Here is a 27,367-nt window from a genome sequence, read left to right on the forward strand (position 1 = left end):
AGTTGGGGAGGCTGGGGGTGACGGCACAAGGCCCGGCCAGGGTCCCTCAGAAACGGAGTCAGCACGGACCACCTGGGCAAAGTTGGGAGACTCTCCACATCCTCCAGCTCTGCCCTGACCAGCTCAGCGTGGGACGCTAGGGCCCCTCAGCAGCCCTCCCCACCCCACTCTCAGGGGCAGAGAACCGGCCTCTCTGACACTGCAGGATTATCATGACTCTTAAAAGCTCAGTCTGTAAAAATGCCCTCTCCCTTCCCTGTGTTCTTTCCCATGCCTGGGATACAATCTCTGTTCTCCAAGCCAGGCTGGGCATAGTGGCTCATGCCTGTAATCATAGCATTTTGGGAGGCTGAGGTGAGCAGATCACTTGAGGTCAGGAGTGTGAGACCAGCCTGGCCAATATAGCAAAAACCCATCTCTACTAAAAATACCAAAAAAAAAAAAAAAAATTAGCCAGGCATGGTGGCATGCACCTGTAGTCCCAGCTACTCGGGAGGCTGAGGCAGGAGAACTGCTTGAACCCGGGAGGCGGAGGTTGCAGTGAGCCGAGATCAGGCCACTGCACGCCAGCCTGGGTGACAGAGGGAGACTCCATCTCAAAAACAAAACCAAAAAATCCAGCCAGCAAATACCTGTCATTGGTACTTATTTTTCATTTGAAAAATAGAGCAGACTAGACACAGATTGTAGGATTTCTTAACATTCCAACAGCAACAGCACTAACACTCCCTTGTAGACCCTGGGGACGCATGGAGGAGCTCCAAGGAGGGAACAGCAGGTCGGCAGGTCGGGGCTGGGGGAGTCAGGCCTGGCCCGGGGCTGGGAGTTTCACCTGTGCTGCTAAGTAAACAGCCTGCAGTCAGGGAATGAACTGAGGGCCCTGGTACCATGTCGGGGTGTTTGGAGTTTACACTGTGGGCAGTAGGGAGCCACTGAAGACTTCAGGGGGAGGGAAGGAGACAGTGACCTAATCAGAGCTGCAATGGAACAAGCAGAGGAGTGGAGGATGGGCTGGAAAGCAAATGAGACTCCTCCACCCAGCAACGGCCCAGCAGCCCTCCCCCTGATTGGCAACTCAGGTGCTCAGGCCACACTCCCTGCAGGCCTGAATACCACTGCTGTCTGAGCCTCAATATCGTTCCTGGGCAGAAGGGTCTCACCCTTCTCAGCCTCAGTTTATCCATCTGTGACCTGGAGCAGAATCCTCCCTCCCATGGAAGGCAGGACAGCAAGGGTAAGAAGAGAGCCTTGAAGGAGAAGGCTACAGAGGCCTCTGATAAAGGCCAGATTTGCAGTTTTGAAGCCCAGGCTAAAAGGAGCTGCAGGGAAATGAACCGGTTCCCCCCTTTTCCCCTTGGCAGAGGAGTTGCCTGCCACGTCCTCCCACAGGGAACAAGATGGGCTCAGTCCATCATGAGTTAAGGTGCATGAACAGCAAAGAGCTGTAGGGAAATGTCACAGCAGAAAACACAGGGGCAACCAGAGAGTGGTGAGGAGTCGCCAGGATGAGTGGAGAGGGCTGAGGAACCACAGGGGTGAATGGAAAGGGCTGAGGAACTGCAGAGGCAAGTGGAGAGGGGTGAGGAACTGCAGGGGTGAGTGGAGGGGCCAGTAGAGAGGGGTGAGGAACCGCAGGGGTGAGTAGAGAGGGCTGAGGAACCACAGGGGTGAGTGGAGAGGGGTGAGGAATTGCAGGGGTGAGTGGAGAGGGATGAGGAGTCGCAGGGCTGAGTGGGGAATGGTGAGGAACCGCAGGGGTGAGTGGAGAGGGGTGAGGAATTGCAGGGGTGAGTGGAGAGGGATGAGGAGTCGCAGGGCTGAGTGGGGAATGGTGAGGAACCGCAGGGGTGAGTGGAGAGGGGTGAGGAATTGCAGGGGTGAGTGGAGAGGGATGATGAGTCGCAGGGGTGAGTGGAGAGAGGTGAGGCACTGCAGGCCTCCACAAGTGCAGCAGCTCGAGGGCACAGTGCCGAGGTGTACGACATGGGACTTCGCTGTACTACAAATGTCAGAATCTGTTATTTACCTCAACAGAGACAGGAGGCTGTGTGAAATTACTGCTCCTGGTAACAGCTGCTAAATAGATTTGTCAATGATGCTTCTTCCTGGGGCCAGAGCTCTCCCAAGGTTGCACTGACCAGCCCTGGGGAAGATGGACACTGAGCTCACTGACCACACACTGAGTTCACTGACCAGTCCAGGGAAGACAGCCACAGAGCTCCCTGACCAGCCCCGGGGAAGACAGCCACAGAGCTCACTGACCACACACTAAGTTCACTGACCAGTCCAGGGGAAGACGGCCACAGAGCTCACTGACCAGCCCAGGCAAGACGGCCACAGAGCTCACTGACCACACACTGAGTTCAATGACCAGCCCCAGGGAAGATGGACACGGAGCTCACTGACCAGCCTGGGGAAGATGGCCGTGGAGCTCACTGACCCGCCCCGGGGAAGATGGCCCCAGAGCTCACTGACCAGCCCGGGGAAGATGGCCACGGAGCTCACTGACCACACACTGAGTTCACTGACCAGCCCCAGGGAAGACAGCCATGGAGCTCAAGACAACACACTAAGTTCACTGACCAGTCCCAGGGAAGATGGACATGGAGCTCACTGACCAGCCCTGGGGAAGACGGCCACAGAGCTCACTGACCACACACTGAGTTCACTGACCAGTCCCGGGGAAGACGGCCACGGAGCTCACTGACCACACACTGAGTTCACTGACCAGCCCCAGGGAAGATGGAAACTGAGCTCACTGACCAGCCCTGGGGAAGACAACGCTGAGCTCACTGACCAGACCCGGGAAAGATGGCGGCTGAGCTCAGGTGGTAGGTATCCTTGGGGAGAAGATGTCACTGCAGGACAGCCCTGACCAGTGTCCCAGATACCCCAGCCAGGCCTACAGAAGCTCTTACCTACTCTACATGGGGCTGGCCTCATGGTGAGGCTGGGCCACGACTCCTTCACATATACAGCCATCGTCCAGCCACCTCAGGGGTGGGACAAACCAAGGCCAGGCTCAGGTTCACTCTGTAAGGGGCACTGCCTCAGGGTGCCCAGGGCTGGGTGCTCCTCCTGCTCTGGGTGCTCCCTCTGACTCTGGATACTCCAGGGCTAGTGCTCCCTCCCACTCTGGATGCCCTGGGGCTGGGTGCTCCCTCTGTGGATGCTCTGGGGCTGGGTGTTCTGACTCTGGACGCTCCAGAGTGCGGTGCTCTTTCCAACTCTGGACGCTCCAGGGCTGGGTGCTTCCTCCAACTCTGGACGTTCTGGAGCTGGGTGCTCCCTCTGACTCTAGACGCTCCAGGGCTGGGTGCTCCCTCTGACTCTGGATGCTCTGGGGCTGGGTGCTCCCTCCGACTCAGGATGCTCTGGGGCTGGGTGCTCCCTCTGACTCTGGATGCTCCAGGACTGGGTGCTCCCTCCACTCTGGACACTCTGGGGCTGGGTGCTCCCTCCGACTCTGGACGCTCTGGGGCTGGGTGCTCCCTCCGACTCTGGATGCTCTGGGGCTGGGTGCTTCCTCTGACTCTGGATGCTCTGGGGCTGGGTGCTTCCTCTGTAGATTCCCTGAGGCTGGGTGCTCCCTCCGACTCTGGATGCTCCAGGGCTGGGTGCTCCCTCCGACTCTGGATTCCCTAGAGCTGGGTGCTCCTTCTGACTCTGGATGCTCCTGGGCTGGATGCTCCCTCACCCTCGGGACGCTCTGCCATGGGAGCTACAATCCCTTCCCCAGCATCAGGGGCACAAAGCCATCAGCCTTGCCACCTTGTTTGCAAGTGGGACCAGACATCACCTTCTTCCTTTGGGAGTCTCCTGCACATCTTTAGATCCCTTTACATTTTAAAACGTATATAGGCAAAGTTCTCTGGGTTTTTGTTTTTCTCTCGAGATAAGGTCTCACTCTGTCACCCAGGCTGGACTGCAGTGGACTGGCCTTAACCTCCCTGGCTCAAGCAATCCTCCCACCTCAGCCTCCCCGAGTAGTTGAGACTACAGGTGCGCGCCACCATGCCTGGCTAATTTTTGTATTTTGTGTAGAGATGGGGTTTTGCCATTTGCCCAGGCTGATCTTGAACTCCTGGACTCAAGTGATTCTCCTGCCTCAGCCTCCCAAGTAGCTGGGACTACAGGCGTGATTTTTTCATTTTTTGTTAAGACAGGGTCTTGCTTTGTTGCTCAGGCTGTCTCGAACTCCTGGCTTCCAGGGATCCTCCTACCTCGGCCTCCCAAAGTGCTGGAATTACAGGTGTAAGCCACCTTGCCCAGCCTGTGGGCAAAGTTCTGAACAGAGCTGTAAGAGTCGTTGCAAGGCACTGACAGTGCCACCGAGAGGGAGTCATTCCTCTGAGCCTCAGTTTCTCCATCTGGAAAATGAGTATAAACACTGCCTTTTGCCTGCCCATGTCTTGGGGGACATGAGTGACACATGACATCACAGAAACGTCAGAGGCACGGGGGTTCTCAGAAGCACCCCCACACTGACTCCTCCTGCGCAGAACTCACTAGGGCCTGAGCCAAAGTGAATTGAGCAGCAGACCTGCCACGGCTTTAAAACCACGAGCAACCGAGCTGTGCTCCAGAGGCAGAGACGGGAGCTTCGGCACCCAGCCCTGTAATTGCAGCTCCAGCACCTATGCACAGCGAGGCTTCGGGGCTGGGACCGAGCTGCACTCTGTGGGAGGAAACCGTGGGAGGAAACAGCAGGGAGGCCAAGAGATTCTCCTGTCCAGCCTTTGCCTTTCACTGGAAGGCCAGAGAGGGGAACAGATTTTCACCTGAGGTCACGAGGGAGGTTCAGAGCACGGCTGTCTCCCAGCCCTTCCAGGTGTGGGTGTAGCAGGGCAGGCAGGTAACTAAGGCTCAGATGGGTTCTGCCTCCGCATTTACATAGCAGCGCCTCACCCCGCCTGCCCCGGCCCACCCACCACATCTGTCCTTTCATTTACCCAAGATCCCAGGAGCCGTTGCGGGGATGAACTTGAACTATGCCTTCAACGGGAGTTCAGACGTGGGCGGGTGTGTCTGTGTGCGGTGCAGGGAGTGGAGGGCAGAGGAAGGCCGCAGATAGGGCCGGGCGCAGGAGAGACTCGACCCCGGGAAGAGGCAGAGCTTAACCGAAACAGGACGGAGGCATCTGCTGTCAATGAGGGTGGGTTCAGGCACGGCTCTCCCCTCTCCTGTGCCCCAGCTGCCACCCACACTCAACCAGGCCTGCCCAACAGGGATGTGAGGGGGCTGGAGAGGAGGGTGAAAACTCCCCTATACAGCACAGCTCCTACAACTGGAATTAGATTTACACCTATAGTCATGGGAGGATGTTTTTGGTATCTTATTAAGTGGGAAAAGAAGATGAAAAAAGGAAATTCCAGAATAAGCAATGTACTTTGGTCCCATGAAGAGCATACATACGCCTCCACCCCGTGTACACCCATGTGAGTGTGGGGAGACACAGAGAAGGTGGGAGGACACACAGCCCGACTGCTAAGATCACGGGTAGGAGCTTCACATTTTACACAGATCTGCAGCGTTTCACTTATTTTTTTACGGTTGGATTATCCTTGATATGTCATGTCTACGAGGCGCCCAAGTCAGAAAATAATATTGACGGTCCTCTGTAGGACTTTCTCTCTTGGAGATGAAATCTGAGGCTTTTAAGAACTAACAACTTAACTTTACGGTTAAGGTTGGTGGCTCACGCCTGTATCCCAGTACTTTGGGAGGCTGAGCAGGAGGATCACCTGAGGAGGTTGAGGCCAGCCTGGGCAACATAACAAGACCCAGTCTCTACAAAAAAAAACAGAAAATAAGAATTTAGCCAGGAGTGGTGGCACGCACCTCTAGTTCCAGCCACTTGTTGGGGGCTGAGGTGGGAAGATCACACGAGCCCAGAAGGTTGAGGCTGCAGTGAGCTAAGATCCTACCACTGCACTCCAGCCTGGGCAGCAGAGCGAGACCCCATCTCAAAAAACAAAAACGAAACAAAACAAAAAAGATTTAACAACTTAGGAATGAATTAGATCCCCCAGCAATTATAAGAAACAGGTGGAGGGGCAGGGAGAAAGGCTGCATTGTTTGACTTTTTAATAATTAGTGAGCAGTTCTCATGATTTGGGGCCTGTTTCTAAGAGCATATCACATACTTTCCTCATTGCAATCCTTACAGCCACCCTCCGAGATAGGCACATTATTCCCAACTTCCAGGTGAGAAAGCGGAGGCAGAGAGCGGGGAGAGGATGAGCCCGAGCCAGGAGAACCCGGGAGCCAGAGTCCAGTGCTCTGAACATCTGCATGGTAGTGTAAGTTACTTTTTAAAATTCTGGGAAAAGAAAACTAATAAGACCAAGGGAAGCCAGCTCATTAAATTCTGGAATCTGCTGAGGCTCAAACAGCTGAGCCTGGTACCCCACACCGCCCCCACATAACTGGAGGGGAAGGAGGTCAGGCCCCTTCTTGATTCTGAGCAGTGAGTGCCTGGCTGGGGCTCACAGCTGGGATGCCGTTTGGTGAAGGGCCAGAGAGTTGGCATCTTAGGGTCCATCACAACCATTCAACCCGGCCAGGGCAGCGCTGAGCCAGCTGAGGCCATAGAAGAACAAGAATGTGGCTGTGCTCAGCAAACCTTTAGGGACACTGAGATTTACGTTCACGTAGTTTTTGTGTCACAGATATTCTCCTTCTTTTGGTTCCCTCCCACCACGAGCCATTTACAAATGTGAAACCCAGGACAGTCCAGGAGGACAGGATGGTGCCCGCCTCGCAGCTGAGGGGCTGGGCAGGGAAGGAACACTCCACCCCTGCAGGCCCAGCTCACACCAACCTCCTCTGCCCCTGACGTCCCACGGGGTAGCTCCACCAGGTTACACCAGGTTACAGGCCGGCTCCTCCTCACCTAGATTCCTCCCACGTGGGTGACCTGACCACACACACAACAGGTGCCCAGGAATGGCCCCAGCTTCAGCATCTCAACAGCAGAACACCCACGTGGAGGTGCTAGGTCACACAGTCTTGACTCGCTGCAGGCCCCGCCTCTGGGGCTCAAGCCTTCTAGGCTCATCCTCCCACCTCAGCCTCCCAAGTAGTTGGAACCATAAGTGCGCACCACCATGCCCAGTTTTTTTTTTTTTTTGGTAGAAAAGATGGGTTCTCACTACATTGCCCAGGCTGGTCTCAGACTCCTGGGCTCAGGCAGTCCTCTCGCCTCAGCCTCCCAAAGTGCTGGGATTATAGGTGTGAGCCACTGCGCCTGAATTCCCTGGCCCCTTTCTGACTCATGGCCTGGAGCCAGCCTGGACCACCTGGTACACATACACGGCTCCCCTGGACCCCTAGCCCCACCACCAATATGCCCTCGAGCCCTTCCCCACGTCGGCTCCCACGCCAGACCAGCCCTCCACGCAGTCCCCGTGCACACGCCCCGCCTGGCTGGTGAGGCGGTCAGACTCGGCACTGGCTGCTGTGTGACTCCACCTGGCCTCCATCTCTTCACTGACAACGTGCCGACCAGAACCTCCAGGTGGCTTTACTAATGAGGTGGGTGCAGCCTTGGCACCTCTACAGTGAGCTCTCCACCGCCGGCTGCTTCTGTCACGGCTAACTCTTGCCTTCAGTCTCCATCCTGGCTGCTCCTGCCTTAACTCAGGCCCTCACTATGGCGAACTGGATGATTCAGTATCCATGGAGTCTCTGCAAATCTGCATCTCGACTTACCCTCCCCAGAGGCCCATGAGACTGGCTTTTCCCTGCCTAGCACCCTTCGATGGGTCTGACGCCCACAAGTCCTCTGCCTGCCACAGAGCGAGCCCCAGCCTGCCACACAGAGCCCTACTGATCCTCCTGTCTCTCTCCTCCCCATCTGCTATTTGCCCCTCACGGGCTCTTTCCTCTCCCCTCCACCCTCTCCTTCTCACTCCCTGGCATAACCAGACCCTCAGCTATGCCAAACGCCCCCACACTTTCTCGGCACCACACTTGCGTTCCACGGCACCACATTTTCCTGGCACCCTCCTCTGCAGAGCTGCGCCTGCTCCTGAAGTGCCCTCTCCTGGCACCTGGTCACCCATCCTCCAGGCCTGGCTGCAACACCCACCCCGCTCTGCAGCCCAGAGGCCTCCGCCACCTCCCCGGGTGCCACCATTTGCCCACGGCAGGTTTGCCCTGTGCTCCTGCCTGCCTTCTACTCCTGCAGTACTTTCCACACTGCACTGCCGTATCTGACACCAACTGTGAGCTCCTGGAGGGCAGGGGCTGGCTTCTCCACCTCCTTGGCCTTGGGGCCTGGCATGAAGGTGACTGAGAGCACACAGGAACTGGCGTGGGACACATCACGCAAAGTTCCGTCCAGAAAGCTCTGGGCCTTGCCAGGGATCCGTGCGGTTCCCAAGCCCACCCTGGGTCCCTGCAGCCCCCTGGCTGCCTTTGTCCTGATAGCCCTGAGCTGGAGGTCAGCAGCATGCTGGTGGCATGTGGGGTGAGCAGAATGTGCTCAGCACCGCACAAGGCAGAAAAGTCACACTGCAGGCCTCCCAACAGCAAGAGAAAAGCAGGCCGCAGTGGAGATGCTCTGCCGTCAGACTCCCGAGCGAGGCGGACGTTCCAGGAGGCAGCGTGGCGTCTGGTCCAATCCTCCGATCCAGCCAAGTCGGTTCCTGCCAAGCAGCCTCAGAGAGGCAGGAGCAGCTGGAGCAGGCCCCTGGGGCAGACGAATTAAGTGACTGCTTCTGGGAATTTAGGAAACATCAGTAACTGAATGAAAAAATCCATCTCCGTAATGAGGCACAAACACACGTCTTCCACGTACAAATTAGGTTGAGAGGAGAAAGGACATCTCGAGGCCAATTTGCAGGCGACTGGGATGAAATGGCTCCGGGAGCTGCTGCTTCTCCACTCCACGGAGGGACAGGCTGAGGGTGAGGTTTGAAAAGGGGGTAGGGAACGGGCTGACAGAGGACTTTCACCCCACACCCATCGGGGAGGAGGCTCTGCAAAAAGCTGACTTCTCCAAACCCTTACACATGTGGGAACGTAAATGGTGCAGCTGCCACAGAAAACAGGATGGAGGCTCCTCAATTAAACAGAATCGCTGTAGGATCCAGCAGTTCCCGTGAGACTGGAAGGCAGGCTCTCAGAGAGGTGCACGCTCGAGGTCACCGCAGCGTTACTCACAACAGCTAGAACACGGAAGGAGCCCAGATGGCCGTCACAGATGAGCGGATAAACAAAACACGGATGTGCACCGTGAAATGTTCTTCAGCCTTAGAAAGGATGGAAATCTTGACGCCTGCGACGTCACGTATGAACCTTGAAACCTTATGCAAAGAGGCCTGGTTAAACTGCAGCTTCTAGCCTGGGAGGTCTGGGGGGGCTGACATTCTGCATTTTTAATGAACACCCTGGCGACATCCACATCACTGGTCCTCGGCCCACACTTTGAGCAGCAAGGACCACGGCAGCACCTGAATCCTCTCCTGGACCTTATGCCTCCACCTCCAGGAAGAGCTCTCTGTAAACTGGAGGGGGCCAGGACCCCCACACCTTCCCCAGACAGGAGACGACTTCTCGGAGGTGAGCAGACACTCTCTCGAGAGTGCTGCTACAGGGTCACTGCCACCTCTACGAGAGGAGGGCTGGTGCTGGGAATGAAACAGTGACGAGGCCGGACACCGGGGCTCACGCCTTCGTCCCAGCACTTTGAGAGACCGAGGCAGGAGGGTCATCTGAGCCAGAAGTTTGAGACTAGCCTGGGCAACAGAGCAAGACCCTGTCTCTACAAAAAATAAAAAATTATTCAGGCAAGGCGGTGCCTGCCTGTAGTCCTAGCTCCTAGGGAGGCTGAAGTAGGAGGATCGATTGAGCCCAGGAGTTTGCAGCTGCGGTGAGCCGTTGGCCACTGCACTCCAGCCTGGGTGGCCGGCCAAGACCTCATCTATTAAAACGCTGCCGGAGAGGGCAGAGCTCTGCAGTGGGCAGGCAGCAGAGTGAACGGACGCTCCTGCTCCTCCTGTGGCTTCACAGCCTGGAGTCCCAAACAGAGGGAAACAGAAGCTTTAGGAAAATGGCATGTCCCCCAAGCAGCCCAGGGCTCCTGCCAGCCCCCGGACCGGGGGCCCAAGATGACTCAGCAGGACACACACCCTCCTCAGAGCCAAGTGGGCTCAAGCCAGGCTGGAGGGAGGGTCAGGTTCTGGCCCAGCCCCTTCCCTCCAAGCTGGGCTGGGTGACGCCCACCCCCACCTGAGCTGGACTTCCTCTGAGGGATTTGCGCCAAACCTAAGACTGGCCCGTCTTCCTTCATTAGGACTCAGGTGATCTTTCATGGGCAGGCTCCCCTGCACCCATATTGTGGAGCGCATTTGGCTGAGACCAGAAAAAAACCCAACTGCTTCCCTCAAAGGGTAACGATGCCTCCCAGGCTCCGGCGGGCCCTGCTCAGCCTCCCAGTGCCGGCTGGACTCTGGATGATGCTGAAAGCCGGCCCACTCCAATCCCAAGCCATCAGAGGCACCAGGCCTCTCTAATTAAGTACGCAGCCCCTCTCCCTTCCCACCACAGCCCTCAGATAATGATAAGGCAGGCGGCCAAGGCCACAGGCCCAATTACAGAGGGGACGCAGTGAGGAGCAGCATGGCAGCGGCTTCCACTCGAGAGCTCATTAGCTCACAGCCGCTGACGGCTGCCAGGCCTCTCGCTGGGGACGCCTCTGTGTGCCCAGGAGCACCTGAGGCTCTGTCCCCCCACCTCGCCTGGGCCTGGACACTTCCTGTGGTGGGGATCTCCCCAGAACCCCTTCTCCAGCTTGTCTGGGCCCTCATGGCCAGGGCCCCGGCCGCAGCCCCCTGCAGAGGGTGAGGAGATGCAGTGTGGCGATGGAGATAAACGGGGAGGTGCCCCGAAGCTGGCAGGCCCCAAGCGGAGGGCCCCTGATGCCCTGCACTGTGTGAGAACCCCCCAGCCCCAATTATAATGAACCACCCATCCTGGTTTAACACCTCTCTCCAGAGCACTGGGATCTGCTTGGCTCCTGACCCCAGGTCCCCAGTGCCTGACACCACAGTTGGACGAGGAATGGATGGCATCGTCTCTCCTCCCAGACACCAGAGAGCCCTGCAGGGGTCATGTCTGGGCCTCCCTGATTCTGCTGCGGCTCAGGTTCTAGGTGACCACCCCTTACGGCAGGGATCCTGGGGGGTCAGCACTGCGATTCTCTCCCTGGAGTCCCAGGCCCAGTACATCTGCCCATGCAGCTTGTCCCCCGAAAGACTCCCAAGTCCCCTACAGCTCAGCGTCCCAAAGATCCCAGCTCTGCCCTCTGTTTTCAGGTCCCCGGGATCTCAGCCTTGGAGGCAGCTGGAGCACGCCCCTCCCTCCTCCGAGGTCACTGCTCCCCAGTCAGATCCTGTGTTGCTTTTTCCTCCCGCACACGCCTCTGCCTCGAGGGCACCTTCCTCGCAGTGAGGCAATGTTCCGCCCCTCCGCAGACGCCCTTCCCTCTGCCCTCAGCCTTGCCCGGCCTTCAGGGGCCCCCTCCTCCAGGCAGCCCTCCCGGCTGCTCTGAGTCTTGGGAACTCCAGTCCTAGCCACGGTGCACATCACTCTAGAGCAGACATCCCCAAACTGTGGCCCCCTGAGGCCATTTATCTGGCCCCCCGCCACAATTCAGGAAGGGGCACCTCTTTCATTGGTGGTCAGTGAGAGGAGCACAGTATGTGGCGGCCCTCCAACGGTCTGAGGGACAGTGAACTGGCCCCCTGTGTAAAAAGTTTGGGGACGCCTGCTCTAGAGAATCCCATCTGCCCATCGTGACCTTGAGGCCATGTGGGAAGAGATCGTTGTGAACACCTCTCTTTTTGGACCCCCCTAACCCAGGACTGGCACACAGCAGGCTAAGCGACTGAGTGAGACATTTACTGAGCAACCTGCACAGAAACTGAGGGCTTCCCTGCTGGCTCAGGAATCCAGTGCTGGCGCTACAAAGGCTTTAGGGCTTTCATGTAAACTACTGACACCAAGGGACTAACTGTGGAAGCTCCAGTTCTAAGTTTAAGACAAAGAGAATTCCAGTGCTGGGGACTGAACTGTGTCCCCCAGGGGCTGTATTTGAAGAGAGGGTCCTTAGGAGGTAATTTAGGTAAAATGATGTCACAAGGGTGGGGCCCTAATCCAACAGAACTAGTGTCTTCATAAGAAAAGGAAGAGGTCAGGGATGTGGCTCAGGTCTGTCATCCCAGCACTGTGGGAAGCTGTGGTGGAGGATTGCTTGAGGGCCAGTTTGAGACCAGCCTGGGCAACAGAGAGATGCCCTGTGTCTACAAAATACATAAAATTAGGCAGGCGTGGTGGCACACATCTGTTGTCTCAGCTACCTGGGAAGCTGGGGCGGGAAGATTGCTTGAGCCCAGGAGTTGGAGGCTGCAGTGAGCAATGACCACGCCGCTGCACGCCAGCCTGGGTGACAGTGAGACCCTGTCAAAAAACAAGAAGCAAGAGGAGGAGGACAGACTAGAGCCCTCTCCTCTCGCCACGTGGGCCACAAGAAGGTGGCTGTCCGCATGCCGGGAAGAGTGCCCTCACCAGACACAGAATCAGCCAGCACCCAGGTCTCGGTTTTGTGCCTCCAATGAAACGTGCTGAGGGCACCCAGTTCAATCCACGACGATCTGTTGTGGCGGCCTGGGCTATGACCCAGGGAGCCACTCAGCCTCTTCGGAGATGTCTGGGACCTGCTCTATCCTCATAACACGTGTGCAGCCTCTGCAGGCAGGACCCTGCGAGGGTGAGCAGCAGTCACAGGTGCCTTCGCTGCTGGCTGGTGATGGACCAGGCAGTCTGCCAAGGCCTCGCCTGCACTAACTCACTCGTCCATCAAGATGAGGGAAGCTTGATGATGCCATTTTACAGAGGACTCCATTTTACAGATGGCAAAACAGAGGCCCAGAGATGTGAAGTGACTTGTCCACAACTGCTCCACCAGGGCCACACAGGGACCTCAACCCAAGTCTGTTGGGTTCAGCAGCTCTGGGCACAGCCACCTCACAATCTTGGGGCCAGGGAGGAGGGAAGCTGCCCCGCCAGGCCCTTGCGGGAACACGGAGTCACTTCTCAATGTATGGATAAGCCCCTCCCATCCGGTCATGAGCTCTCAGCATCGCGTGGCATCTGCGTGGGTACGGAACTCACAGGCCAGTCCAGGAGCACCTGCTGCCCCCTTGTGCTCAGGTGGACCAAGCGGCCTCTCACCCTGGCTGGCCCCTGCAGTCCAGGGCTCTTTCCTTCCTAGAACCCTTATTCACCCCCTCTAACTCCTTCCCATCTGCTCAGAATACACCAAAGAGGCTGGCACTGTGTCTCAGCAAATGGCCTCAGTCCCTGCATAGCCTTGTCCTGACCCTATCATCCCCCAGGGACGGCCATCACCACCTGACTTGTCTCCAGGGCCAGGGTCATCTCTTAAAATCAGATCCCATCACACCCCAGCTTAAAACTCTCCACTGACATCCCGTTAAACTCCCGGTGAAATCCCAACTCCTGGCCTTGCTGGCAAACTGTGTGATGGGCCAACCCGCCGCTTTCTCTGTCCCAGATGCCATCATCTGTCCCTTGAACATGCCCTGAGGTCAGAGAGGGCCCCGAAGCCTCTCCCTATGCACTCTGCGTTAATTCTCGGTGTCCGATTGCTACTTCATGTTTATCCATTTGCCTTCTCTGTTCCTCAGTGTACCGAGTGCTACCTCATGAGTGCTATAACATGAAGTAGAGCACCACGCAGAGCACCTAGGGAGAGGCTCTGGGAACCCTCTCTGAGCTCCATTTGTCTTCTCTATTACCCCACCCCTGGAAAGTCATCTCCGTGAGAGCGAGGAGTCTGTCCGTCTTGTTCACGGTATCGCCAGCACCCAGAACAGGGCCTTCACACAGTGGGCTATTAATTAAAGAATGAATGCACATAATCTCCTCCAAGAAGGAAGTGTGAACCCTCCAACCCCCCAAATGCCCACCATCTAGCTGTGTTTCCTAACACCCTCTCCTCCCGCCTCCATCCTGGAACATGACCCTCAGAAGCTCAGAGCTCCCCAGCCTCACCACCCACGCCAGAACTGAGTCCTCGGCCTGCTGAACGCTAAGAATCATTTCAACGGAAATGCCTGGAGCATCCCAGAGCTCCGGAGTGGCCTGGGGACCCACTTCCAGCTGAGGTCCTCCCCAGGACAGCCACTGTTGCCTAAGACGTGGCCCCAGGGAGCAGCTGTGTTAGCTGCTGCACAGCCAGGCCAGCAGCTGCCTCTGCGTCCCGGGCCCTGGACCGTCCGGGGGAAGCAGGCCGGCTCTGTGCCTCTTTATGATCCCCTGTATCTGGAATATTCACAGCAGCTGTGAGGTTGAGACAGAGGAGGAAACAGGCTGCCAGGTCCCGTTCACCCAGCGGGAGTCACAAAGCATAACCTCACCACCCAAGTCCAGGACGCTGGACCTTCCCAAGTCCCCGTGCCTCCAACTACATTGACCAGTAGTCCAGGGCCTTTGCAGGGCTGAAGAAGGAGCCAGCACAGCCCGACACCAGCCCCCAGCTCCCCTCCAGTATTCTTCGAGCAATTAATCCACATTCCTCAGCCCAGTTTACCACATATGACAGAGCAGGAAAAAAAATGACCGCAGCTGAAATCCTGGCTTTCCCACTTGTTAACTGGGCACATTAACCTCACTGTACCTTTGGTTTTCTCATTGAGCTTTTGAATACCACTGAAAATGCCCTTACCAAGTTGCCAATGGCCTCCATCTTCCACGTCCATGTTTATTTATCCTGACTTCTCCATCTCTCCTGGTCCTCTCAGCACTTTCCACCTCCCCACCCTCCATCCCCCACCCCCCGAACCCCCCAACCCCTATTATTTCTTCCCAGAGTTTACTGTGTCCTGAAACCGACTTGTTCACTTGATTGTTACTTGTTTTTAAGTTCCCTTGCCCACTATGATCTCAAGAAAGTTCCTCCTCTGTCTTCTTCAGTATAATAACTCCAGTCTTAAAACCATGACCAGCAGCCGGGCAGTGGCTCACGCCTCTAATCCCAGCACTTTGGGAGGCTGAGGCTGGTGGCTCAGCTGAGGTTAGGAGCTGGAGACCATCCTGGCCAACATGGCGAAACCCCATCTCTACTAAAATACAAAAATTAGCTGCGTGTGGTGGTGCGCGCCTGTAATCCCAGCTACTCAGGAGGCTGAGGCAGGAGAATCACTTGAACCCAGGAGGTGGAGGTTGCAGTGGGCTAAGATCTTTTGCACTCCAGACTGGACCATTTGCACTTCAGCCTGGGTGACAGAGTGAGACTCTGTCTTAAAAAAAAACAACAACAACAACAAAAACCATGACTAGCACATGGAAGTTACTTGAGGATGAGTTCCAGCAAAACTAAGATGAAAACAAAAAAAGAGAACAGTGTGTCTAACCAAGGAGGGTAGCAAAGGGGAGTCGGGTAGCAAAGGGGAGTCCCATTATAACAGCTGTGCAGTTACCAGCCTAGGAGAGAGCAGGAGGGAGAATCTAGAAGGGTTTATTCTAGGGAAAAAAAAAAAAAAGAGGCTCCATGTGATAGCAAACTTGAGATGCTGACTAATCCTGAGGATTGGAAGATGCAGTATTCTCTCAGCAATAAGAAAAAGAAAGGCAAGTTGAAACTCCAGAAAAAACTAAAAGTCATATTTAAAAAGTCCCAGAATCATTACAAAACAATTTAACATGTGGTACAGTTTAGTATAAGGAGAAAATCGATTTGATCTCCTGCAAAGATCATTCTCCTTTGAATAACCAGGGATGAAGGGCAGAGCAGACCAACAGAATACACAGTGCCTCCGATCACACGACCTGGCCTTGAGGAAAATAGCATTTATCCAATAACAACCAAAAATGTATTTTTCTTGTTGCCTTAATATATTCTGGAGACGATACCATTTGAGCACCTATGTGCCAGGCAAGGTTGTAAGAGCTTCGCCTTTAACGATATGTAACCCTCGGAGCACGGTGAGGTGCATGGCATCATTACCGTATTTTACAGATGAGGAACCTCAGATCTGAGATAGCAAATAGGTTTTCTGAGGTCACAGAAGAGCTAGATTCGCACCCTGACTTCTAACAGCAGTACTGGGTCTCGAAGCTCGGGTGTGAACCCAGTGGGAGAGCCAGAAGATACACCCAAGCTACGTGACCCAGAGCCGGCCCTAGACATCAGGACGTTTGGTTTTCCTTCGTCCTTGCCAAGAGGTCAAGGGTACCACAACCCAGTGCACAGGCCACAGAGGAGCAGGGCTGGTCCAGAATCACGGCTGGGAAGGCGGAAGGACAGGATGGAGCAGCAGCAGGGTCTTACCTTCCTGCAGTCTTTGCAGAACACCGAGGAGCTTCCCAGGAAGCCCAGCACCTCCCCGCAGAGCAGACACTGGGACAGGCCGTTCCCCATCACGTTCCCCCGCAGGGTCTCCAGCCGCTCCACCAGCCGCCTGTGGCCAGGACACAGAGTCAGAGGGAATGCGCCTCCAGCTCCAGCCCAACCACTGCCCGGCACAGCTGCCACTGAGGCCCAGAGCTGAGCTGTGCCACGTGGCTGTTCCCTCACGAAGGTATCTTTCCTCACCCTGCCTAACTGTGAATCTTTCATTCACCTGCCAACTATTCACCTAGCACCTAGGATCCATCAGATGCTGGGGAAATGGCAGCAAACCAGCCCAACAGACATGGTCCCTGTTCTCCTGGAACATACCTTCAGTAAGGAAGAAAATTCATGAGCAAGTCAACAAGAAGACTGATTTCAGATAGAGAGCAGTGCTGTGAAATGGAAATAGTGCGGCAGGGAGGGAGAGGGAGGTAAAGGGGAGGGAAGGAGAGGGAGATGGAGGGGAAGGAGGGAGAGGGAGATGGGGAGGGAGGGAGAGGGAGATGGAGGGGAGGAACAGGGAGATGGGGAGGGAGGGGAGGGAGGAAGAGGGAGATGGAGGGGAGGGAGGGAGAGGGAGGAGGAGGGAAAGGAGGGTGAGGGAGATGAGGGGGAGGGAGGGAGGGAGAGGGAGATAGAAGGGAGGGAGGGAGAGGGAGGTGGAGAGGAGGGAGGGTGAGGGAGGTGAGGGGGAGGGAGGGAGAGAAAGATGGACGGGGGAGGAAGGGAGAGAGAGATTGAGGGACAGGGAAATGCCCCATGGGGACCAGTGAATTCTCTGGGAGAACTCACGGACTCACAGCTGAAGAATGAGCCACCCCTTGTGGCCTGTTTCTCCCATTGCAAAGATAAGAAGGCTGGGCAGGGTGGCTCTTGCCTGTAACTCAGCCCTTTATGAGCTGAGGCAGGTGGATCGTGTGAGCCCAGGAGTTAGAGACCAGCCTGGGTAACATAGTGAGAACCCGTGTCTTAAAAAAAAAAAGCTGTGTGTGGTCACACCATAGTCCTGGCTACTTGAGGGGGATGGCTGGAGCCCAGGAAGCTGAGGCTGCTGGGATCTGTGATCGGAACTGCTCTCCGGCCTAGACGACAGAGTGAGACCCGTCTCAAAAGTTAAAAAAGAAAGATACAAGCCATGCAGGAAACCAGAATGAAATCAATTCCAATCAAGGCCCTGCATCCATGTTCCCTACTCCTGCTTTTCTGTTTCCAGAGTTTCTAGGAAAGAGGCATTGCTCTGTCACTAAACACAGGACACAGTGAAAGTGCTAGAGGACAAGCTGTGGTTAAGGCTGGACGAGGGCGACCCTGCTCAGCCTGCAGCCGAACCTCCCTCCCTCCCTTGGCTGACCCCGGCACAGCTGCAGGAGTGCAGAGCTCAACAGCCCTGGGGCGCTTTGCCACTGTGAGCATTCCTGCCTACACCCAGGCGCACACCCAGCCACTGGCCTCATTCGACAGGGGTATCCTGAAGCTCCCCAGCTGTTCAGGAACTTCCGGACCCACTCCCAGATGTGAAAAGCAGCAGCAGGAGCCAGAGGGCCAGCCTCCCAGTCCCCCGGGCTGGCACCAGAGCCCCTGCTGCCCTCCTGCTGAGCTGGCTCTGGCGGCTCACCCGATTCTCTGCTGCTCCAGGATGTCCAGCCGCTCGGCCCTCTGGATAACCTGCAGGATAGCCTCCACCTCTGTGGGGCTGAGGTGCTGGTCCCTCCTCTGCTTCTCCGTCTGGTAGGTGTGCACAGACCAGCCCGTGTGCAGCCTGGAGAGGGAACAGCACAAATGACGCTGAGGCCGAGGCAGTGCGAACCCCAGCAGCACCCCCGCCACATCCATCAGGCCCCAGACAGCCAGCGGGCAACCCCCACATCCACCAGGCCCGAGACAGCCAGCAGGCAGCACCCTTATATCCACCAGGCCTGACAGTAGCCAGAGGGCAGCCCCCCATATCCACCAGGCCCGAGAAAGCCAGCAGGCAGCCCCCCCATATCCACCAGGCCTGAGAGTAGCCAGAGGACAGCTCCCCTACGTCCACCATATCTGAGAGCAGCCAGAGGGCAGCCCCCCTACATCCACCGTATCTGAGAGCAGCCAGTGGGCAGCACCACCATATCTACCAGGCCCGACAGCAGCCAGCGGGAAGCCCCCCCACATCCACCAGATCTGAGAGCAGCTAGCGGGCAGCCCCCCACATCCATCAGATCTGAGAGAAGCCAGCGGGCAGCCCCCACATCCACCAGGCCTGACAGCACCCAGTGGGCAGCTCCCCCACATCCACCAGATCTGAGAGCAGCCGGCGGGCAGCCCCCCACATCCACCAGATCTGAGAGCAGCCAGAGGGTAGCCCCCCACATCCAAGAGATCTGAGAGCAGCCAGCGGGCAGCCCACCACATCCACCAGATCTGAGAGCAGCCAGCGGGCAGCCCCTGACATCCGCCAGGCCTGACAGCAGCCAGCGGGCAGCCCCCCACATCCGCCAGGCCTGACAGCAGCCAGCAGGTAGCCCCCCACATCCACCAGACCTGACAGCAGCCAGTGGGGAGCTCCCCCACATCCACCAGATCTGAGAGCAGCCGGCGGGCAGCCCCCCACATCCATCAGATCTGAGAGCAGCCGGCGGACAACCCCCAAATCCACCAAATCTGACAGCAGCCAGCGGGCAGCCCCCACATCCACCAGATCTGAGAGCAGCCAGCGGGCAGCTCCCCGACATCCACCAGATCTGAGAGCAGCCAGCGGGCAGCCCCCCACATCCACCAGATCTGAGAGCAGCCAGCAGGCAGCTCCCTCACATCCACCAGATCTGAGAGCAGCCAGCAGGCAGCCCCCAACAATCACCAGATCTGACAGCAGCCGGCGGGCAGCCCCCGACAATCACCAGATCTGACAGCAGCCAGCAAGCAGCCCCCCACAATCACCAGATATGGCAGCAGCCAGCGGGCAGCCCCCCACAATCACCAGATCTGACAGCAGCCAGCAGGCAGCCCCCCACATCCACCAGATCTGACAGCAGCCAGCGGACAGCACCCCACATCCACCAGGCCTGACAGCAGCCAGGGGGCAGCCCCCCATATCCACCAGGCCTGAGAGCAGCCAGTGGGCAGCTCCCCCACATCCACCAGATCTGAGAGCAGCCGGCGGGCAGCCCCCCACATCCACCAGATCTGACAGCAGCCAGCGGGCAGCACAGGTGCCCTGTGCTGGGCTGAGGCATGCAGGCCAGAGAGGGGCTCCAAGTGCCAGCCCTGCCATCTGCCCGTTCCTCGGCCTCGGCAAAGACGGCAGCAACTTAGTGGGGGAGGCCGAAGCCCAGAACATGACCCTCAGGCACACAGAGAAGGCCAAGGTCACGGCACGTGAGGCGTCAAGGGAGGAGCATGAAAGATGGTCAGAAGGAAAGGTAAGGCCCGAGGCCATGAGGGAGGGAGATAGAGCTTCGCAGGAACACGAAAGCAGTGTGGTCAGGGCAGACACACCTGCCGATAGAACGTTGTGAGAACTGGCAGGTTCAGGGCAGGAGGAGAAAGAGAGTTTCACAAGAGGCGGTGTGGAGAGGGCAGTGTGAAGCGTGGTGAGGGCCGTGGTGAAGGCACTCGTGAGGCGTGGTGAGGGCCGTGGTGAGGCATGGTGAGGGTCGTGGTGAGGCATGGTGAGGGTCGTGGTGAGGCGTGGTAAGGGCCGTGGTGAGGTGTGGTGAGGGCACTGGTGAGGCATGGTGAGGAGTGATGAGGGCGGTGGTGAGGCGTGGTGAGGGCCGTGTGAGGCATGGTGAGGCATGGTGAGGCGTGGTGACGGCAGGCAACCTCGAGGCGTGGGGCTGGGAGGGGCTGGGAGGCTTAGCTGTCTCTGCTCTGCTGGTCTCCAGCAGTGACCCCTCCTGAGACCGTAACTGGGGTGGACTGTTCCTCTGTTTTTCTGGACAGGGAGAGAGCGGCAGCAGCTCAAGCCCCAAACCCCCTGCCCTGGGTGGGTCCCAGCCTCCCTGAGACAGCCTGTGAGTGGGGAATGAACGAGATGGAAAGTCGATGACCCTGAAGAGCTACACTGTGGTGGGGAGGCAGCTGCCAAGTCAACAAGGAGCACTCATTTAGCTAACAGGTCTCAGCACATTAGCGGGTGCCCGTGGGGATGCCTGGCCTCCTGGTGCCAGGGACAGGCTGCTCGGTGGGATGTGCAGGCAGCATCAGGAAGCGGATACACGAGACAATGACCCACAGGGAGGGGATGGGGCTCCTGTAAGGCTTCCCTTCTTCAGGGACGTGTCAGAAGCCATGAGTCCTGGAAGCAGGACCTAAGGCAGGAGGCTGAGGGAGGCGGAGACTTTCCTGGGGCCCCTGACACAGATGGGCCCTGGGGTCTCACATCCTGCCAGGTCCCAGCTGTTGCAGCTACGGGTTGTCAGTGGTCCACACGGTAGGAGTTTGGAGAGCGAATAAGCATCTCCCTGCTCTGTAATGAGGGGCTGGGGGCTGACGACTGTGAAGATGTAGGCTTTGGAGTCCACTGCTCCCATCCCTGCCCAGCTGGGATACCTCGGATGAGGTTCTCGCCCTTGGTTTTCTGATCTCTTTAGCAGATGCCATGAGGATTACATGAGGAGGGCAGACAAGGTGCTTTCACTCAAACGCCCAGTTGTCTACGAATGGCAGTTAATGGTGATAACTATACTTATGGGTGGGGCATCAGGCATGGCTTGCCAAAGAGGCAGCGTGTGTGGGAAGGAGGCGGGTTCAGGCAGAGGAGATCACACACAAAGGCGGGGGTGGGCGGCGGGGGGTGGGGGGTAGGGGGCAGGGGGTGTGGTGCTTCAGGGGTCCATACTTCTACACTGCCGGTTTTTCCAATAAAAAAAAAAAAATACACTGCCCTAGACTGACACTATTCAAGCCATCTTCACGGGGCTGGGGAAGGCAAATGACGGGGCAACAGGGCAGGGCTGGAAGGGCGGCAAGGCCTGCCTCTGCCTGGACCGCCGGCCTTGCTCCTGTGAGCTGGACACATTCAGGGTTCAGGCCCTGAAAAGCAACATCCCCTCCCCGACGCCACCTACTGCTTTGCTCCATCTGAGCATTTCAGAGGCTCAAGGGGTCAGTGGTGGGCCAGGACACAGTCATGTGGCCCCCAGACCAGGGGAAAGGAGGTGGAAGCCAGGACCCCCAGGTTCAGGGAATCCCCACTCCCCCACCCTCCAGCTAAAGAACAGAAAGGAAGGCTTCTGGGAACACACAGAAGGGTGGGCACAGGCATCAGCTCCATCCCACCTGTCCTGACGGGCACAGGCATCAGCTCCACCCCACCTGTCCTGACCGGCACAGGCATCAGCTCCACCCCACCTGTCCTGACCGGCACAGGCATCAGCTCCACCCCACCTGTCCTGACGGGCACAGGCATCAGCTCTGCCACCACCACCTGTCCTGATGGGCACAGGCATCAGCTCCATCCCACCTGTCCTGATGGGCACAGGCATCAGCTCCACCCCACCTGTCCTGATGGGCACAGGCATCAGCTCCGCCACCACCACCTGTCCTGACAGGCACAGGCATCAGCTCTGCCACTACCACCTGTCCTGATGGGCACAGGCATCAGCTCCGCCACCACCACCTGTCTTGACGGGCACAGGCATCAGCTCCACCCCACCTGTCCTGGTGGGCACAGGCATCAGCTCTACTCCACCTGTCCTGGCGGGCACAGGCATCAGCTCCGCCACCACCACCTGTCCTGTGGGCACAGGCATCAGCTCCACCCCACCTGTCCTGACGGGCACAGGCATCAGCTCTACCCCACCTGTCCTGACAGGCACAGGAATCAGCTCTATCCCAACTGTCCTGACGGGCACAGGCATCAACTCCATCACCACCTGTCCTGACGGGCACAGGCATCAGCTCTACCCCACCTGTCCTGACGGGCACAGGCATCAGCTCCACCACTGCCTGTCCTGATGGGCGCAGGTCCCATGAGCTCATTCTAGCACTGGTGCTAGCCCAAGACACCAGATATCTTCCATCGAACCCTCAGTCACCCCACGAGGCAGACCCGGACCCTCAGTCACCCCACAAGGCAGACCCGGACCCTCAGTCACCCCACGAGGCAGACCCGGACCCTCAGTCACCCCACGAGGCAGACCCGGACCCTCAGTCACCCCACGAGGCAGATCCAGACCCTCAGTCACCCTATGAGGCAGGCCCAGACCCTCAGTCACCCCACAAGGCTGGCCCGGACCCTCAGTCACGTCACGAGGCAGGCCCGGACCCTCAGTCACCTCACGAGGCAGACCCGGACCCTCAGTCTCCCCACGAAGCCTATCCGGACCCACAGTCACCCCACGAGGCAGACCCAGATCCTCAGTCACCTCACAAGGCAGGCCTGGACCCTCATAGTCACCCCACGAGGCAGGCCCCAACCCTCCACTGAGCACGCTGCCCCCACCCCAGCTGCAATGCCCCTTCCAAACAGCCCAAGGAGGTGACCTGAGGCCACCTGACATTGATGAGCTGCAGCCTCCAAGAAGAACCTGCAGTCCCTGCACACCCGGGAGCCCCACCTGCCATTCCCTGACACATTGCCCGCACGGAGCCCTCATCTCCCAGCTCACCTGCCTTGCCAGTTGCTCCCTTGTGTTCTGGGCTTCGTGCGGTCCCCAGGCCTTTGTTCGTGCTGCACCCTTCACCTGGGGTACCTCTCTCTCCCTAAACCTTTGGTCCACCTCTCACTCCTATTCCATTCATTCATTCATTTATATTTTGAGAGGGAGTCTCACTCTGTCGCCCAGGCTGGCATACAGTGACGCAATCTCAGCTCACCGTCACCTCTGCCTCCTGGGTTCAAGTGATTCTCCTGTCTCAGCCTCCCTCCCGAGTAGCTGGGACTACAGATGCGCACCACCACGCCCAGCTAATTTTTAAACTTTTAGTAGAGATAGGGTTTCACCATGTTAGCCAGGATGGTCTCAAACTCCTGACCTCAGGTGATCTGCTCACCTCGGCCTCCCAAAGTGCTAGGGTTACAGGTGTGAGCCACTGCACCTGGTCTATTCTTTTTGAAGACTCTTTTACACATGACTTTCACCTGGAGGCTTTTCCTTGATCCCCCCAAAACAGGTAAAGAATCCATTCTCAGAGTTTCTGGAAGGCCTGGGCATATGTACTTCATCAGGCTTAAACATTATTGCAAGACAAAATGAAACCCTCCATATCTCCCCACCAGAACGTGAGTCTCTGGAGGACCAGGCTGCCCCAGGCCCCTGACCACCTCTCCGTCTTCCTTTCACACTGTCCACCCTTTACTCTGCACTAAGAATGCACTGACCTCCTGCCGGGGCCTCCACACGCCCTGCTCCTTCTGCCTCAGGGCCTTTGCACATGCTGTTTCTTCCACCTCAAGACCTTTGCACATGCTGTTCCCTCTGCCTCGGGGCCCTTGCACGTGCTGCTCCTTCTGCCTGGAAGTGCTTCCTTCCCACTCCCATCTAACATTCACCCATCTTCTGGGTCTCAGTGTAGGCAGCACAGTCTCAGGGAAGCCCCTCCTGATCCCCAGACTAGGTTAGCACCTTCACCCCACGTCCCCACTGCCTGTTATCACCGTCAAAGCCACCTACCTGGGTAACTACTGCAATAACGCTCACCTCTGCCCACCTATGCTTTAAAACCAGGAGACTGTGCTGGTCCTTTTCACTTCTGTGCAGTCAGTGCCTGGCACGGAGTGGCGGGTTTGAAAATGTCTGATGGTAGCTGGAGGACTGAGGGGAGCCCTGAGCCGCAGCCCAGACTTCCCCAAGGGCCCCACAGGGCACAGCTCCCGGCTCTGCAGCCGGAGATTCACACACTGCTCCTGTCCAGAGACTGCCAGGCGTTCTGAGGCAGTACACTCTCTCCTCTAAAGGTGCTACAACAGCTTCTGGCCGCTGCTGAGCGAAACAAGGTCAGCGAGAGCTTAAGAAAACCCTGGAGGGATCAGGACCCTGCTGGGCCCTGGACGAGAACAGTAGTGGAGCTCTCCTTAGAAACCCCAACCCTGCCTGGGAGGACGCGTCAGCTGCCTGGCATCAGAGCACAGAGACGGAGAGGGGCCAACCTTATCCCCTGCAGGGCTGCACGAAGGAGCTGAGCCCTCCTGATGAAGGGGACAAATTAACTGTGGTGCAAAGCCTCCTGCAAATCACGAATCACTCCACTCTTCCTGGGCGTTTCCAATTCATTTCTCTATCTGCCTTTGATGTCTCCATTCTGTCCCCTGTAGACTCGTAACATCTAATTGCAAATATTTTGAATCTGGTCCCATTTGGGAAATGCTGGCTCCCTTCATTGGCATGGGCTGATGAATGAAGGGTCCCTTTTGGACTTACCAGACGCAGAGACCCCTCAAGCCCCTTGGAGGGAGAGGGAGGGACTGGAAGGCAGGCGAGGCAGGCGAGGCCCGAGAGCCCCCAGCTCCAGCCACGGTGGACAATCTGCGGAGATGACCTACCCCACCCGGAGCTGAGAGGTCACTAGGCTGAGGGATAGCAGGAAAACCAGGGCTGGGCGCGGTGGCTCACACCTGTCATCCCAGCACTTTGGGAGGCAGAGGGAGGCAGATTGAGGTCAAGAGATCAAGACCAGCCTGGCCAACATGGTGAAACCCCATCTCTACTTAAAATACACAATACCACTGTGGTAGCAGGCGCCTGTAATCCCAGCTACTCAGGAGGCTGAGGCAAGAGAATCACTTGAACCAGGGAGGCAGAGGCTGCAGTGAACTGAGATCACGCCACTGCATTCCAGTCTGGGTGAGAGTGAGACTCCATAAAAAAAAAAAAAAAAAAAAAGCCAGGCACAGTGATTCACACCTGTAATCCCAGCACTTTGGGAGGCCAAGGTAGGTTGATCACGAGGTCAGGAGTTCAAGATCTGGCCAAGATGGTGAAATCCCGTCTCTACTAAAAATACAAAAATTAGCACATTGTGGTAGTGGGTGCCTGTAATCCCAGCTACTCGGGAGGCTGAGGCAGGAGAATCGCTTGAATCCAGGAGGCAGAGGTTGCTGTAAGCTGAGATCACACCACTGTACTCCAGCCTGGGCGAAAGAGTGAGACTCCATCTCCAAAAAAAAAAAAAAAAAAAAAAAAAGCCAGGACCCCGAAGGGAAGAAGCCAGAAGCCAGGAACTAGTGAGATTCTCAGGAGCGCGTGGGGAAGACCCAGGAACGTCAGAGGTGACTGGTGCTTCAGCCTGAGGGGCAGCGCCTCATTCATTCAACAGACCTCTGTCCCCCCATCTGACAGTGCCAAGCATGTGGCTATGGAGTGGATATCCAGAGATCAAAGGCTCCTTGCCTGCCTTAAGGGGCTTGCAGTTCTAACACTCAGTGACAAGAGAGAAGGCAATGAGGTGGTGTAGGTTAGGCCCTGCAGCCTGATGTGAGAGAAAGAATACAGGCTTAGGAGTCAGCTGGACCGAGGTGTGGGTCACAGCCCTGCCACGCACAGAGTGACATGGGCAGGGAGCTCAGCCTCACCTTCCTTGTCTGGGAAATGGGGATAAGTTCTGCATGGCAGTCGAATGAGTTAATGGCCATGGTAAGTGTCCAGCTCAGGGTCAGGACTGTGGTGTGTGTCCAGCAGGCACTTCTCTCCAAACCTTTCTTTCTGGGCCCCTGGGAATGCATCTTGCTGCAGGCAGGAGAGAAGCAGGGAGGCAGGATGAGGGAAGCCCTGGGGCCCCAAGGTACTCACTTGGCACGCAGGGCCAGCTGCCGATCGTTGGGGCAGACCCACTGGTCATTCCCACTGCCGAAGATGGTGTCAGCCATACTTGGGGCACCCGGCGGTGGGTGGGGAGTCACATCTGGAATGATGAGAGGGAAAAGAAAGAGTGAGCATCACTGGCTGGGGTATGGATGGCAGATAGGATCCTGGCGAACCCAGGCACGAGACGCTTGGCCCTTCTACCCCTTCCACACACTCTCCCACCAATGCCTGGACTCTCACTGTGAGAATCACCTCTCGAGCAAACCACTGTTCCCTCAAGCCTCCTTTTCAGAAAGCTCGTGGTTCTGGGAAGGGTGACCAGGTGGATCCTGTGGCTGAGTGACCAGAGTGAACGTGACTGCCAGGACACCAAAGCGTCATCAGAAATGAGAGAACAGACACATCCTTAGTAGTTTTCAACTCAGCCGGCCACCCCTGGAGGCCACCTGCTCCCCGCCCCTCCCAGTACAGCAGGGGCGCACCAAGCACATCACCCAGGAGGGCTGCCTGGGAAGCCCTACCCCGCTCCCAAACCTGGGGACCCGGCGCTCCTTCCCAGAGGTCCACACCGACAATCACAAAGCTCTCTAGGGCAGGGAAGATACCAGGGGTGGCAGCTGCAGCCACAATCACCAGCCAGCACCATGCCAAGGGGTGCTGTCCACAGACACTGCCATGAGCATGGCAGCCTGAGGACCCCACAGGGAGGTGACCCAGAACCCGATGGCTTCCCCCATGTACCGCCTGGCACAGCTGCTTTCTCCTCGCCTCCAAGGGCAGGATCTCCTTTGGTTCTCTGCTCTGAGGATGCCGCGCGTGCATTCCGGAGGGAGTGTGCGATGAGGCTGGGGTATCTCAATGCCAGGGCAAGTACGAGGGGCTCTCCTGAGTCATCCACACTCCCCCGGTCTAATCCCAGCTAGACCAGTGCTTCTCGAACTCAGGACCGCCTTACACACTTAAAATATATCCAGGTTCAAAATCCATTTGACACTTCCTCAAAATGTTGAACACAGACTTGTCGTATGATCCAGAAACTCTACTCCTAATCATATACACAAGAATACCGAAAACACACGTCCTCACCAAAACCTGGACACAGATCTTCTTAGCAGCATGATTCATAATAGCCAAAAAGTAGAGACAACCAAAATACCCATCAACTGATGAATGAGAAGAATGTGCCGTATCCATACAATGGAATGTGAATTGGCCGTAA

At 57.1% G+C, this 27,367-nt stretch overlaps 1 protein-coding gene across 6 annotated transcripts in view; it reads right to left on the minus strand.

Moving 5' to 3' along the window:
* RPH3AL (rabphilin 3A like (without C2 domains)) overlaps positions 1-27,367 on the minus strand; it is a 122,783-nt gene that overhangs the window by 77,339 nt on the left and 18,077 nt on the right. For all 6 annotated transcript variants that reach the window (XR_012514578.1, XR_012514577.1, XM_074388327.1 and 3 more), the window contains exons 2-4: positions 26,134-26,245; positions 18,039-18,182; positions 16,361-16,490 (exon numbers count right to left, since the gene is read on the minus strand). Coding sequence is in view for 4 of the 6 variants with exons in the window: in XM_074388327.1 (XP_074244428.1) it covers positions 16,361-16,490; positions 18,039-18,182; positions 26,134-26,210 (351 nt within the window). In the remaining 2 variants the exon portion in view is untranslated. The remainder of the gene's footprint in view (positions 1-16,360; positions 16,491-18,038; positions 18,183-26,133; positions 26,246-27,367) is intronic.

The sequence above is a fragment of the Saimiri boliviensis genome, chromosome 17, assembly GCF_048565385.1.
Source record: "Saimiri boliviensis isolate mSaiBol1 chromosome 17, mSaiBol1.pri, whole genome shotgun sequence".
Classification (NCBI taxonomy): domain Eukaryota; kingdom Metazoa; phylum Chordata; class Mammalia; order Primates; family Cebidae; genus Saimiri; species Saimiri boliviensis.